General features: G+C 37.5%; 1 protein-coding gene across 1 annotated transcript in view; it reads left to right on the forward strand.

Annotated features, from left to right (window-relative positions):
- The window catches only part of ABCA13 (ATP binding cassette subfamily A member 13), a 520,700-nt gene that overhangs the window by 337,784 nt on the left and 166,530 nt on the right, over positions 1-16,386 (forward strand). Inside the window, exon 48 of the mRNA XM_010374424.2 lies at positions 4,863-4,971. Within this exon, the coding sequence (XP_010372726.2) occupies positions 4,863-4,971 (109 nt within the window). The remainder of the gene's footprint in view (positions 1-4,862; positions 4,972-16,386) is intronic.

Raw genomic sequence — 16,386 nt, forward strand, 5'->3', positions numbered from 1 at the left:
TGACCTATATTGGAACATATTATGTGGCCATTATGAAAATACACCTAATTAGCAGAAGGAATCTGTTTATTTCCTCTACAAATATTCTGACTTTTTAGTCTATCCCAATCTAAACCCTTCTTACATATTCATAGGAGATGGTTGTGTCTTTGCTTTGAAGTGTTTGAGGCACAGACCTCTTGTTCAGTGATGAGTGGCTGGGGATTGTGTGTTCCCCTCACATCTGTAACTTTTTTGTCTTTGTTTGGATGAGTCTTCTGTACTGACACATTTGAGTAATGATTGCTGAAGTTTTTAATGTTATTTCCGTGTCCTTTGACAGGCACAAGCATGCAGGTGAATTATACTTGACCCTTTGGAGACTGAGCTCCTCTCCAGCAAGCCAAGGAACTCAACGTTGTTGTGGGCTGTAAAGGGCAATCTATTATTTGACATACTTGCCAGAACTGCTGGCGGCTGATAGTGCATCAAATGATTGCATTTATTTTTCTGTAATTAATGACCAGCTTTTTCTTTCAGCCTTTAGGCTACATTCACCAACACAGATGATATGAGTTTCATAGTCCTTCTGAAGGAAAACATGGAAAATTTGCATATGAATAGGCTTAATGTATGGTTCATTATCTTGTAGAATGTCTCTTTTGTGACCTTTATGAGTTCTATCATTCATATCTTGAGTGTTTAGCTTGTTTAATCAAAACACTCTTTTGAACTTACACACTTCAGTTAAAGAAACCAAACACATTTTCCCTTTTGTTTTTTTTTTGCATAATTCTGTTCTCCCATGGAATTTAATGTATTTGACTATCCACTGGGGTTTTTTTTTTTTTTTCTTATAGCTACTTAGTTACTTTTCTGAGGGGCTGTTATTCCTGAGATGAAAGGTCTGTTCTGGGGTGTCATAGTATGTTCCTAAAATAAGATTAATTTCCTATTTCATTTATTGGACTTTATCACTTCATGACTTATGGACTGGTAGGGAAGGAAATCCCACAGCTTATTTCCAGATCACAGCCTAGTTTTAGAAAACCATTCTTAGGAGAAAAAGAAAAAGAAAAAGAAAAAGAAAGAAAGAAAGAAAAGCTTTTTCTTTGAACTCTGTTAAGTCCTGAATGCTAACTTTAAGATCATCACAAAGTATGCATTTATTACTTAAAGAATTTATAAAACCTTTCTCAAGTAAAGGCCAGTTTATAAAGGAATGGATCAGGAGTTCCAGAGCATTTTAAAATCTGTTCCTTGCAACTCTGCAAATCAATCACTTATTGCCAAAATGATGCTATATAGCAAACAACTGCAAACTGTTAGTAGCATCAAGAGTAAACATGCATTTCGCTCATGAGTCTGTGGGATTGTGCTGCTGTGGGCTGTGCATAACAGATGGTGCCAGGCCCCACTAGCTTTGGGGAATTTGAGATGCTCCTTAGCCAGGGCCTGGTTCTGCGTCCTGGGAATGTTCCCCAGCTCATCATCTGCATTGCCCTTAACTCTGCTCTGCGAGGTGCTTTCCCTTCCATTGCCCTCCATGGCTGTGTGTGAAGATACTTTAAAATATGCCTTTTGAGTAGCTCTCAGCCTGCTTCCTGCCTGTGGACAGCTGGGTTCTTAGAGAGCTATTTACATTTTACTTGTATTCCAGCCTGGGGTACCTTCTTGATACAGCTTCCTATAAAGCACTCTAGGCTTTCTAGTTTTCTAACTGAGATCCACAAGCTACACTCAACAATGTTGTTGAGATATGCTGCTCTCTCTAAAATTAATGAGTGGCATTTGGGGAATGCCAGAATACTAGGGGACAACACCCTTTAGGTTCCTAAAAGCCCTGTGCCCCCTGAGAGAGTCTCTTAGCAGCATCATTCTTTGAAGATCTCAACAAAGTTCTTACAATCGCACTCTTGACTTGATCTTTCTTCTGAGGCCATGTCTTTCAACATTCTCTCTAGAGAGCTCCATACCCAGGTCAAAATGTTTATTGGGCACCATTTCCATCTTTGAAGTTAATACAGGTGATAACATTACCCACTGTTCTCATACTGTAATATGCATCGTCCTTTTTTCAGCTATTTATAGCAGTTTGTTTTTTATTATTTTTCTCCAGTATTCCTAAGTATTTTATCATGTATTTCCAGGCTTCTCTGATTGTCTCTTTGTCCCCCAACTTGCTGTTCTCAAAAGCAACGCCAACTGTTTTCAGTTTTTGGTACAGTAACACCCCATTCCAGTGTAAATCACTATGTTGGTATTCTATTGCTACAATAATACTCTACAACAACAATTTCAAAGCTCAGTGGCCTCCACAATGGACATTCATTTAGCTCACGGGTCTGTGAGGTTTTGCTAATACAGACTAGGCTGGGCTGATCTTGGCCAGGAATGAACATGTATGTGGTTGGCTGGCTATTGGCTTCAGCTGGGATGACAGTGGAGGTCTCAGCTCCACTGTTGCATCTGATCCTCCAGCAGATTAGTCTGGCCATGCTCCCATGGTGATAGCAGAGGCATAAGGGAGCCTTCAGGAACATACATGTGTCTCTCAAACCTCTGCTTGTGCCACATTCTATTGGCCATAGCAAGTCACATGGTCAAGCACAGCATCAGAATGGGAGGGCATGAAAGTCATATAGCAAAGCATGTGGATACAGGGATGGTGAAGAACTAGGGCCCTTAATGCAATCATGAACAGAAGTTTTGGCCAGGTGCAGTGGCTCACCACCTGTAATCTCAGGACTTTGGGAGTCCAAGGTGGGTGGATCACCTGAGGTTGGGAGTTCGAGACCAGCCTGACCAACATGGAGAATACAAAATTAGCTGAGTGTGGTGGCGCATGCCTGTAATCCCAGCTACTTGGGAGGCTAAGGCAAGAGAATCCCTTGAACTCGGGAGGCTGAGATTGTGCCGTTGCACTCCAGCCTGGGCAACAAGAGCAAAACTCTGTCTCAAAAAAAACAAAAACCAAAACCAGAAAACAAACACAAACAGAGGTCTCAGAGTCTACAAAGGGTGAAGCTAAGGAGGCTGAGCAGGCAGCCTCCTGTCTTTCTAGCTCCATTCTATTGAAGAATCTCTGCTTTTGTTTCTGTGCTGTAGTGTAGTGTCATTTTTAAGTTTTTTTTTTAATCACTCTACTTTTAAAACAAAAATTAAAATAATAAAACAAAACAAAATTAAAAAACCTTAATTCAGGGCAGGGACTATAATTGTGTCTTCTATTTTTTTCCCTTCATTTGAACAGTTAAAGGAATCAAGACTTGGGGGAGAAGGAAGTCACAGACAGGGCTAGTGGGAGGTTCCACTTTCCATAGGCAGTGGGCTTTTCTACCAGATTAGCCTGTCCCGTAACTTCAACAGAATCCTCAGCTTCTATCATTTCAGATATCTGGCTAGTGCCTGTGCAGATGTGTGTGTGTGAAGGGGCAGGGTGGCATGGGTGAGACCCCGGAGGGTGACAGTACAGAGCTGTGTGAGTGGGTGACGTGGACACACCTCTGATATGTGACATAAACTCCTTCAGTTCACTTTTGACTTTTCCATCAAAGGAACTCGGAATTTACCCTACTTTGGAGAATTGTGTGTCTACGTTGCTTTAGATTTTCTTTTCCTTTTTCTTTTTTTTTTTTTGGTCACAAAATCCCACTCTGTTTAGGGCATAGGATTGAACGTTCACAGTTCTGTAGTTAGTGGGTCTCAAGTTTCACTTCTTCCCCTTGGGGTTTAAAAAAATGATTGGCAAGGATTTCTCTGTGAACTTCAGAAAATATTTAAAAACGAGTGGTGTGAAAGATGAGGTCTGCTTTCTGAATTGTCTGAAGAGGTAGGTTATTTGAGAAAGAACTGGGGAACATTGTCTTGTGTCGTAGGGTTTTGTTTTTGTTTTTTCTGTTTTTGGTTTTTAAACTATATGATCAATATTTTATTACTTAACTGTTTCCACGAACATAATAGCTGTCACACAAGACTGTGGTTAAAAAATAATTAGTTATAGCATGAAGGGGTGGAAAGAAAATAGATTGGAAGCCCTCAAGTTGGAAGGGATTTGAGATCTAGTCCAAAGTTTGCATAAACTGCGAGAACTTGAATAGGTTCTTCCAAGCCTTAACTTGCTGTGGTGCAGTTCTAATTCTACCAAGTGGATTATCTGTCACAAAAGGCAGACTCTTCTAGAGAAATGAGCTGTTCAGTCAATTGAATTAAGACCAAGATGCATCAGTTGGAGTCATCATAGTTCTTGAAGACACTCACTTGCTTTTCAAATTAATAATATATTTTCATTTTTATTAAAATATTGATACTTTGAAATATAGATACTGATGGTTTGATTAGTGTTTTTCATGATGCTTCTTATTCCAGCTTTAATAACATTGCCTTTCTCTTATTTTCACCTTTCTCTTGACAGGCATGCTACTTTATTCTCCATGCTCAGTAAATGTTCAGTTCAGTTTATTTTGAGAAATAATGTTCCATGCTCAGTTATTAATTTGAAAGTAATCATTTTTTTTCTGATCATCTTCCACACTTTTAATTTGCAGGTCAAATTTCATTAGCTTACTAACTGAGAAAGAAAAAAAATGATAGGCTTTGGTTCCTTTTTTCTTGTAAGAATATAATTATAGAGCAACATTCACATTTGTTCTGGGGAAAATTAATCTATTTTTAGCTGTAAATTATATGCTTGAGATAAATATAAAATTAGCATACTGGAATTGACTGCTCACTGTCAGCCATGCAGGAACATTACTTTGAATCCTGCACTCAGGTGCCTTGGAAGTTAATTGACACATATGTTCCTTATATCCCAGAATAGTTGACAAACAGACTTAAGAACTAATTTTGTGAGAGCCATTAAATTATCTTTCTTTTTTTAGGTGTGGTATAATCAGAAGGGTTTTCATTCCCTACCTTCCTACTTAAATCATCTGAACAACCTTATTTTGTGGCAGCACCTACCCCCTACTGTGGACTGGCGACAATACGGTAATGTTATTTTTCATGCATTATAATTCACTACTTTCAAAAGATAATGTTTTTAAAAGTGAAAGAAGCAGAAAAGGTTCTGAATAGAAATGTGAGGAGCAATGAGAAAGTTTCTACTTGGCAGCCAATCCATGTCTAAACACAATACAAAGTTGTAGGCCCTCTTTCCCTTTATTTGTGTGTCATTAAATGTCTTTACTTTCTTGAGCCTGTAACCTCATCTGTAGGATGAGGGAAACAAAATGTGACTGGAGAGTTCTCTCCTAAAATTATTTTATTCTGTGACTTAGTATCTTACAGAAGCAAGACAAATTTTATCTTTTAAAGACAATATTATATGGAATACTGTGATAGAGAATACAGACTGTCCCTCTTCCTTATCATTGGGAAGATGAACATCACATTTTGATTTATGCTGAGCCCTCAATTCATCAATTATTTGTGTTGATCATTGATTCATTATCTATGCTTTCTTATTTTGGTAAATGGCATGGGTCCATTTCTGGTATCCAGAGTTAACTTATTGGTTTAAGTAAATGTTTATTTATTTCACTTGGGTGGGATAAATTATAATTTGTTAATTTAATTTGGTTTCTTTTTTAAAGAACGGAAAGAAGAAGTATAAGCAACAGACCATGTCCACCAGAATTTATTGACAAAATATATTTGTTGAAACATTAATTCACATAGACATCAACACTAAACCATTTTTCTAATATACTCTCACTTTATTTCAATCGTACTTTATTTTTCCATATTTATTTTTCCTTCTACACCAATTTTTTAACAAAGTAAATTTAATTATTTTGTGGTACTGTAATTATTTTAGAATGATAATAGGTAATATAAAAGTTAAAAATGTACATTACTAAGAGAAGTATAAAAATAGTATAATAGTCATACAGAGTAGGGACAGCAGAATAACATTTATAAAATTTTTGAAATGTATCAAGAACTTCATTAGATATTTAACGTCCATGGTCTTATCTAATTTTTATGTCAATTTTGTAAGATAGACAATATTTGCCTACTTTACTGATTAGAAAACTGATTTTCAGAAAATATCTGAGCAAGGTAATAATGGGGCCACGATTGGATTCTAGCTCTAGCTGATAAAAAACTCTTGCTCTTCTACGACATCAAACCGAGACGTCATTCTGCTGGGCATGAATACAGCATGGTTCACAGAGGGGAAGTCATTAACACTGGATGTTGAACAATGAGCAGAAGTTTGACTGAGGTCAGAAAGACATTCCAGGTCTTAGCAATGCAATAACAATCATAGTGTATATTCAGCTTATATGGAAGAGTCCAGTTTGACCTCATCATAAAGCTGAACATAGAGGGATAATTGTTGATCACTTCGGAAAGATTGTTTAAGATAAAATGCTGCTTGACTTTGATTGACATGATGAAGAGTATGGAGTTTGGTAAGTAACAGACAGGCTTTACCAATATGTGACAATAAGAATGACATCATATAAGTAATATGTTAGGAAGAATGATCTGGAAGCCGCTGATTAAAAGAAGAAGACTGGTGGCAATTTAATGACCTATTGGAAGGATACTGCTTACGATTTTGAGGTTAAGGCCAGGATGAATCCAGAGGAAAAAGAAATGATAAATTTCAGACAGATGGGAGAAAAGACTGAGGCACTAGGGATGGGAATAAAAAAGATTTTAAGAAAGGCTAAAATATAAACCTGAGCATTTTAGAGTTCAGTACTGATGACATTATAAGAAACGTCAGGGAGAAGATATGTTTTCAAGGAAGGGGTGAGGTGATTTGTGCAGGATCAGAGATGCTAGTTTGGTTCACATATATAGATGAAAATGTGCGGTAGGATTCAGAAAACTGGAGAGAAAAGTTCAGTAGAGCAGTCATAGGTAACCTAAGTTCTAACCTTAATAACAAATGATAGATAAAAGTGTTAGTAAAGTGAGATCCTGCATGGGTCAGACACAGGCTCAGAACAGAATAGGGCTATGGGTAGAACAGAGGGAAGAGGACAAAATTCTGTATCTCTTGAGGTAAGAAGATCTTGGCACGAAGGCCAGTTGGGGGCAGAATTTCACACAGATGGGCAGGAAAAATGAAATATTTCAGAGTCATCCAGAAGAATGAGAATGCAGAGGTTTTGCTGGTGACCTCCAGGAGGGCTAGTTCAATGGTGTTTCAGAAATGGAAAATTAAAGTAGAAGGAATTAAGCAGAGATAGGTTTTTTTTGAAACGAGACTAAACAGATAAATTCTAATTTGACTTGTTGATGCATCATCATGGGAAAGGAAGGTTTGTGCAATAAATTGGGAATATACAATACATAGCCCCACAGGAGGGTGTGTTGGGAGTTATTATCAAAATATTGATAAAGAACTCCCACAAGCAGGGCTCTGAAGAAAATATTGTATTACATCCCTTGTTCCTATGGGAAATGGACAGAGCTAGAACTATTAGCTTAATAATTATAGTGAAACAAACCTTGCCCCAGTATGGAGCTTCGATAAATCCCGTGAAAGCAGAAGTTGTGTTTTGCTCCCTGTTGGTCTCAGCAGTCCCACAGCACCAGGCTCAGGGGACATTCAGGGTATAACAAGTGAATGAATGGATCATTGTACTACACGGACAATATATCACACTTCTCATCACAATGGTTTTTGATGAGGTTTCAGCAGATGTACACATTCTGATATTAGAGATTTCTGAACCCTGATGCAGGCCACTTGATAAGAAGCTATTTTCTTAAAACCCAGGCTGGCCCTTTCTCTCTGTTGAGTAAATTTGCAGCTTTTCAGAACCCCTAATTTTGAACCTAAAACTCATTGTAAATCTGAATATTATAATGATTCAACTGGAGTCAGTTTTTAAAGTATCAAAAGGCTGGTACTGGCTTAGACCAAATAGATGTGGTTTGAGAAGTGAATCTCCAAGGTAAATCATTTCCTCCTGTATGAGTATGACTGCAGTTGGGGTGTTCTCTACTTAGTGAGGGCAAAAGATGCCAAGACTTTCTTGCATGATGAGGAGCGTTTTGCAAGTACAGCCTAGAGCCTGGGGGAAAGGCATGGATTTGGGAGTACATGTAAGGGATGAAAAAAGCATGGAATATATTTTCATATCAGAGACTTTTTTCCCCTCTTTATGCTCACATTAGTAACTTAGTCACATGTCATATAATATTTTTTCAGAATCTCAAGGAAATTTAAGTCAGTTGAGGCCAAAATCCTAATCTTGATTGCGTTTTGTCCTGCATATTCCATGGTAAATCAGCAAATCTTATCTCTTTTGCCCTTGAAATCCTGAATGCGCACATTTTCAGTATGTTACTACTGCTCACCTGGCCCATGGTACCATGCACTCCTACCTGGATGCTTTCACCAGCTTATTTGGTGGCTTCCTGGGGCCACCCTTGCTCCCTACCCCAAAAGTCTCATCTCTGCATAAGTGCCCACCATCACCCATGGAATGTGTCTGTCAGATTACAGCATCCCCTCTGGCTTCCTATATCTCTTAAAAGAAAGAAACAATTCCTACCTATGATCTGCAGGTCCTCCCTGGTCTGGGCCCTGCAGCCTCTCCTGCTTCATCTCAAACCACTTAATCGCAACCTTGCTGAAATTTCAACTCTAGCCACACCTGACTCCTTGCTTTCTCCTAAGTATGCCACCTGTTCTCCCATTTCACATCACAGTTACCTTTTCTGGAATTTTCTCTCCCTTGTATTTACATGACTTGCTCACTCACTTTCTTTTAACTTTTCCCAGCAATGTCCAACTGGGGTGAAATACTAAAAATACAAAAACAAAACACAAATCCAATTCTATGTGCCCACCGCAGATGACCTTGTGTAACTTTTTGATGATAGTCTATGTCTGCACATCTTCCTATTCTGGTTGCACTCTTCTGAAAGCGTTTTTGTCAAGATTCCACTTACATTGATTCAGCAATAAAGGCACAATCAAGATGTTGATATTTCTCTGGGAAAAGTATTTCTAAAATTGTAAACCTCGTCCTTCTTGCCCAATATTCAAGACTTTTAATGCCTCACATGTGTGTTCATGATAAAGATCACACTTCAAAATTGGCATGTGCTAGCTGCTCCTGACCTATCATCTCAGCCTCATCTCTCCCTTACGGCCCCTCACTTTCCCCTCTCTGTGGCTGGCCTTTGCATCACTGCCCTGCCATCCCTGTGAGCCTGGTAGCTGTATTGCCTCTGCTGAGACTGGCTGTCTTCTTCTGCATCAACTTAAGCATTCCTGCTCAACTTTCTAGGCCCATCTCAGACATCACCTCTGTTGGAATACTCACCACCCTTGCAGGATGAATTAGTGGCTTCTCTTTCTTCTCCCACAGTTATTTGCTTATGAAATTCATCCATATATTTATTTTTTAGCAAGCATTCATATAATGACAGATATTTCCCAGACACTGTGTTAGGTCGTTGCTGTATTTTAAATGTGTCTCCCAAAAGTCTGTGTGTTGGAAACTTGGTCCCCAGTGTAACAGTGTTGGGAGGAGGGGCCTTTGGGAGGTGGTTGGGTCATGAGGGCTCCACTGTCATGAATGAATTAATGCCGGTGTCTCAGGAGTGGGCTACTTATTGCTGGTGCCATGCCCTTGGAGTTCCCAGACTCCAGACTGTGAAAAACAACATTTTTCCTTTATAAATTACCCAGTCTCATAGCTGGGCATGGTGGCTCATTCTTGTAACCCCAGAACTCTGGTTGGCTGAGGCAGGTGTATCACCTGAAGTCAGGAGTTCAAGACCAGTCTGGCCAACATGGTGAAACCCTGTCTCTACTAAAAATAAAAAAAAATTAGCCGGATGTGTTGGTGGACACCTGTAATCCCAGCTACTTGGGAGGCTGAGGCAGGAGAATTGCTTGAACCCGGGAGATGGAGGTTGCAGTGAGCTAACATCACGGTACTCCAGCATGAGCGACAGTCTCAATAAATACATAAATAAATAAATAACCCATTCTCAGGTATTCTATTATAGCAAAAAAAAAAAAAAAAAAAAAAAAAAAAAAAAAAAAAAAAAAAAACAGACTAAGACAGTCATTAGAACAGTTGATACTTCACATTATCATTATTTGTTTACATTCCTTTGTTAATAAGAATGTAAACACTTCTTGGAAGGTGTTTATACTACTGATGTTTGTGTTTTCTAAAGTCTTTATTCATAGGTATTTAATAAATATGTTATTTAAGTGAATTTGCTTTTGCACTACATTTTAGGGTTACTATAGTACATTACATTATGATAATTACCTTCTAAAATAAAGATAAATATGCAGCAAAATACGTACTTGCTTCTTTCATTACTAGGACCTTTTTAAGTTGGCATAATTTTATTAAATTAAAATGTTAAATAAAGACATAATGAACCTAAGAAGAAATTTCTTTTAATAAGATTAACAGAATAAGTGAGAACAGAAGATTAAATAGATAGTGCTTAAGTAGATAAGAAGGTATCTTCCTCTGATAGGGTAAAAATGAAAGGGGATAGGTATTATTTTATTTTGTGTTATTGGGGGTGGTTGTGGGTGGTAATGATAGCAGTTGTAAAGGTTAAACTTCTTCAACTACTTATTGAAATTTCATCCAAAACTTGGAGTGCTAGTAATGAAGTGCCACCGTGTGAGAGGAATTAACCTCAGCAATGTCATGAACAAGCTAGATCCATGGTCATTAAACTGTCTACTCATTGGAATCACTTAAGCATTTAAAAAATACTGATTTCTGTTGCTAACCCAAAAAGATTCTGATTTGGTTGATTTGGAGTAAGTCTTTAACAGCAGGCATTTTAAATGTTTTTGGGTGATTCTAATTGTAACCAAGTCTGAGAACCACTGGGTTAAACTGATAAACTTCCCAGCTGATCCATATTTTGACCATTGAAGCGGGAAAACAGAAGTATAAGTTAGTAGTCAGTTTAGAGATATCCACACTCACCTTCTCACTGCTAGGAAGGAACCTGACAGATACCTGGCTACTGGGTGTCAGGGGAGGACTGTTCTGTATTAGAACAAGAAAGAGCTCTTGTCTTTCTTTTCTCCACATTTATATATCTCTTTTGTAATCCCCTGGAGGGCCACAACTCATTAGTATGCTGCAAACCCCAGGGGGGAAGGAGAAGGGTGGTGCATGTTGCATGCTTAGATGATGGGACAGAGATGAAATGAACCTGGGAGCAGTGAATGACATGCATGGTAGTTTTTCCTGCTTTGCTTTTGATGAAATGAGGAATCTGCTAAAATCTCCAAATCATAACAAGAGAGTATGAGCATGAGAACAGGGGAAAATCTCTGATCTGTAATAGACCTACTGAATGAACAGCGTTGGCTATTGGAAATTGGCTGGCATCCATAACCTTCAAGATGCCCTTGAGAGCTTTGGAGATATTGAGAGAGAAGATCTGGTGGTACCCAAGTGAAGGTAAAGGGGCACCCTGGTAAGGGAGGATTCTGAGCAATGAAAAGCATCAGTACTAGCTTGCCCTTGCTGGAATCAAGAAGGAGTAAGAAACAAAAGGACAGCAAAGCCAGTTATCAAACCCAGCATGGAACAAGGACGGATCCCCCAACCACAGAGAGGAAGATATTGCATATATTGAGAGGGTGTTTTCATGGGGAGCATCTCGTGGTGTGTTTATATCTGCATAAATAGAGGAAAATGTGTGAACTCTATGAAAGAGAGGATAAAAGATAAGAAGAAAATGCCAGGCGGAGCTGCAGTGTGTTACAAAAAAGGTGCTAGCTTAGATGAAGACAGAAATATGAATTTTCGTTGGATGCAGTGAATAACATTATTGATTGATTACAAACCTCTCTCCTTCACTTAGAATTATTGACTTAAAGAACAAACATGCAGTATTCTCTAAGAATACACAGGGAAAAGGTGACACAGTAAAACTGATCAGAGGGGAAAATCTAGAGGAGTCAGGTATAGAAAAAAAGCAGATGAATCACAAAGAAAGAAGCAATGATGTAAGAAGAAAATGAATCAAACACAAAACAAAACAACAAAATAATTCTGTACCAATGGATTGGAAGAGTTTGTCATGATTCTATCAAAATTTGTGAATTAGGTATTATGGCAGTAGCAATGACTGATGGACAAATTTGGTGAATTTTCTAAAGTTCAAGGATAAAGAAAAAAGTTTTTACAAAGCAATGAGTGAAAGCACATTAGTTTCAAAGGAATGAAAATAAGACTGGCCTCTGACATTTTTTATAATTTCCTTTGAGACTTCATCTTTGACTCAGGGATTGTTTAGACACATGTTGTTTAAATTCTAAGTTTTTGAGATTTTCCTGTGGTCTTTCTGTTACTGATTTCTGGTTTGATTCATCATGGTCAGTGACAATACTCTGCGTTATTTCAATTATTTAAAATTGGTTGAAGTTCATTTTATGGTCAGGATATTGTTTATCTTGAAGCTTCCATGGGTGATTAAGAAAAAAGTATTCTACTCGTTGTTAGAAATGTATATTATGTGTCAACTAGATCCTGTTGGTTGATTATGTGGTTTTGTTCTTCCATATCTTCCCTGATCATTGAAGATTACTGAATCTTCACTGAAGATCATCACTGACACATATCATTTGCTGAGAGGCGAGTACTAAAGTCTCCAAATTGTGGCTTTGTTTCTTTGCTCAGTTCCATCAGTTTTTGCTTCATGTATTTTGAAGATCTGAGGTACACGTCAAATGTGTACCTCACATTGGTACCTTACAGACATATGGCATAGTCACATATTTCTGGTGGATTGAGCCTTTTATCATTTGGGATGATTATATTTTCCTGATAGATTAATCCTTTGCATGTATGTAGTGTTCCTCTTTGTCACTAGTAAATGTAGTTGCTGTGAGATCTATTTTATCTGATATTAAGGTAGTCGCTCCTTCTCTTATTCTTTTGATTAATGTTTACATGCTGTATCTTTTCCATTATTTTTTTTCCAACCTATCTCATTGTGTAAAGTGAGTTTTGTGTAGAGCATATATTGTTGGGTCATATTTTTTAAACTGAGCTTCCCATCTCTGCCTTTTAATTGGTGCTTGGGAATCATTTACATTTAAGGTAATTGCTAATATATTTGGGTGTAAGTTTGACACCATCATTTGTTTTATGTTTCCTGTTTCTCTTTTCTTGCTTTCCATGAGTTACTTGAGCATTTTTTTTCAGAATTCTATCATGGTTTATTTATAGTATTTTTAAGTATATACATTGATTTAATTTTCTTAGTGGTTCTTCTAGGTGTTAAAATACATATGTATAACTTATCACAGTCTACTGATATTGTTATTTACTATCTTGGGTGACGTGTAGAAAGCTTACTTCAATTTAGGTCCTTTTACCCTGTTTACCTTTAAAATATTATTGTCTTAAGTATTTCCTATACATTGAGCACCACATCAGATGGTGTTCTAATTCTTAGTTAAGTCACCAAATGTGACTTAGGAAACTCATGAGATGAATGATAGTCTATTATATATGCTACTATTTTTAATACATCTTGATATTCATCTTTCCTTTTGGGATTTCTAAGCCTTTTCCTGTTATGATTTCCTTTGTGTTTAAGTAATTTCTTTTGCTGTTCTTTAAGAGTAGGTTTGCTAATGACAAATTTGCTTATTTTTTTCAATGGATACAATCTTTATTTCACCTTGATTCTTGAAAGATATTTTCACTGAATATAGAATTCATGGTTGACAATTAAAGAAAAGCTCAGCACTTAAAAAATGTGCTACCTCCTTTTGGCCTCCATGGTTTCAAATTAGAAATCCAACTATTACTCTAGTTGGTATTTTCTTCCTTCTCTCTTTGTGACTGCTTTAAAGAATTTTTGTTGTTGTTGACTCATTAGTTTCTAGAAATTTAATTATAATGTATCTTGGTGTGGCTTTCTTTGGTTTTATCCTATTTGGGATTTACTTAGCTCTTGGATTTTTAGGTTTTTTTTTTTTTTTTTTTTTTTTTTTTTTTTTTTTTTTTTTCCAAACTTGGGAAGTTTTCAGCTATTACATCTTTGAACACTTTTTCAGCCCCACTCATTCTTTCCCTTTTCTCTGAGATTGGGTAATGAGATTATTAGCTCTTGTGTGGTTTTTCCACAAGTCTCTTTCCTGAGTCTCATTTTTAAAAAAGTCTATTTCTCTATGTTATTTAAATTGGATAAGTTTTATGTTTTCAACTCGAGTCCATGGAGTCTCTTTTTTTTAGCTGCACTCAACTGTGGAGCATATCCAGTGGGTTTTTAATTTCTGTCGTTGTATATTTTAGTTTTAGAGTTTTCATTTGTTTTTTAATCATTTATATTTTCTAGTAAGATTTTAATTTGTTTTTCATATTTAAGGAAAATTCAGCATTACTTTTTGAAGCATCTTTATGATACACATTGTCAGATAATTCCAACATTCAGTTCATTTTGACATTACCATCTGTTTATTATCTTTCTCAACTGGTAATATTCTGGCTCTTGTTGTGAAGGATGATTTTCAGTTGTATCCTAGACATTTTGGAAACTGTAGTATGTGACTCTGGATCCCTTTTCCTAGCAGGCAACCCTTCTGTTGAGGAATCGTATGAGAGCCACCTAGATGTGTATGTTTTGATCCCCTGTGGGCCCGATGACACCACCCTGACTAGGCAAAGGTAGAGAACTGACTTACACTGCTTTTGTGCAGATGAGTGGGATCAGATTGCCCACCAGCCTCACTGACACATTTATGGTAAATGAGGCACTGACTCATGCTGTCTCATTGCCTCTAAGTGAGTGAGGAGTAGAGTCTGCTCCCCACTGGGCCCTGATGATGCTGGAGACAGTTAGTGAAGTACCAGCTAGCTCACTTTGAAAGTATTCCTTAGTCTCATCTGATCGAAGCCAGATGGGAATGGATGCTTGGCATCCCTCTGGGCCCTGCTGACACTGGGGTTGGGGCAGTGGTGGAACCAGGGTACTGAGTAGCCATATTCTGTGCTTCTGGGTTCAGTCTTGTTGCTGCCAGGTAGATGTGGAGGCTCAGTTCTTCACTGGTCCCTCGTGACATGAGAAGTAGAGTGGCAGCTAGCCCTGTCTCACTCTGCTTTGTGAAGTCTCTTTGCTACCAGGTAGGGATGGAGACTCAACTTGCCTCAGGACCCTAGTGAGAAAACCATTGTACCCCTTGTCTCTGTCAGGTGGGGAGTGGAAGATTCACTACCCAAAGGGCCCTGCTGAAACCTGAGAGAGTGGGGACAGTTTTGCTGGTGGTGTTTGCCTAGAGTAAGGCAGATATTGCTAAAGAGTAGTTCTTTTGTTAGACTACTCTTTTCCGGGTCCTTTGGTTTTTTTATTTGTGGGAGTCTTTCTTATTTGTATTTGTTGAGTTTCAATTTGGAGACTTGGGCAATGCCTTGTTCAGGATGTATGTGAGGTGATAAGGAAGCCAGGGTATTTATTGTTGTATTGTTGAAGTCTTACAGTCTCAGGGCACCACCATCTTGTTTGCATCCCAGAATCTTCCTATTTCTATTTGTTGTGTTATGTCCAGCAGTTTTTCACTGGAAAAATGAGGACCTGGCAGAACTGGGGCTGCTTCATCTAGAGGGAATATCTCTGGCGTATTAACCACAACCTCAAAGGCGAGAATAATAGAATAGCACCTATGGAATATGGAAAGAAAAATCTATACTCCCCACATTCTGCACCTAGTGAAGATGTTTCCCATAAAGCACACAGGCCACAGAGATATGCTCATGTAGAATGTGGCTCAAAAATATACTGTAGACATATTGTTCTTTAAAAAGAATGCCAGGAGATAGCTACTTGAGATATTAACTGAAATGAAGATCATGAAAAATATTGAATGCACACAAGGAAGAAAAGAACTTGGGTGAGCACTGGTTGTAGTGAAGGACATAGATTATGCAAATGTTTGCATGCATGTGGTGAAAAATTAATGGAAGATCAAGAATTATCCATTAAACTGAAGATATGTAATATAAAACTTAATAATAATGGTTACACGTAGAGAAAATTCTCAACAGAAATAATTAAGATCCAAATGCAAACAGTGATTACTTCTGATTGGTTTTGGATAGGATTATAAGTTATTTTAATTTTATTCTTTACCCTATTTTAAAATTTAGAACCCTTCTACAATTGGCATCTATTACTCATAAGAGTAATAATTAATCTTAATGTTGAGAAAAATACATTTTTTTCAGGATAGATTGATGAGGAAGAGAGAGAGAAAGTCATCAAAATGCCTTGTAGTCAGAAGAGCTCATCTATTTCTTTTAATAGTTTGTTAGATTTAATTAACTTTTTACCCCTCCATATTTCAGTAATATCTCATAGTGAATCAATTAAAACAACATAAACTTTCCACATATACTGATGGTAAGACAAATTTTTTCCTTTTGA

Source organism: Rhinopithecus roxellana, chromosome 6 (assembly GCF_007565055.1).
Source record: "Rhinopithecus roxellana isolate Shanxi Qingling chromosome 6, ASM756505v1, whole genome shotgun sequence".
Lineage (NCBI taxonomy): Eukaryota > Metazoa > Chordata > Mammalia > Primates > Cercopithecidae > Rhinopithecus > Rhinopithecus roxellana.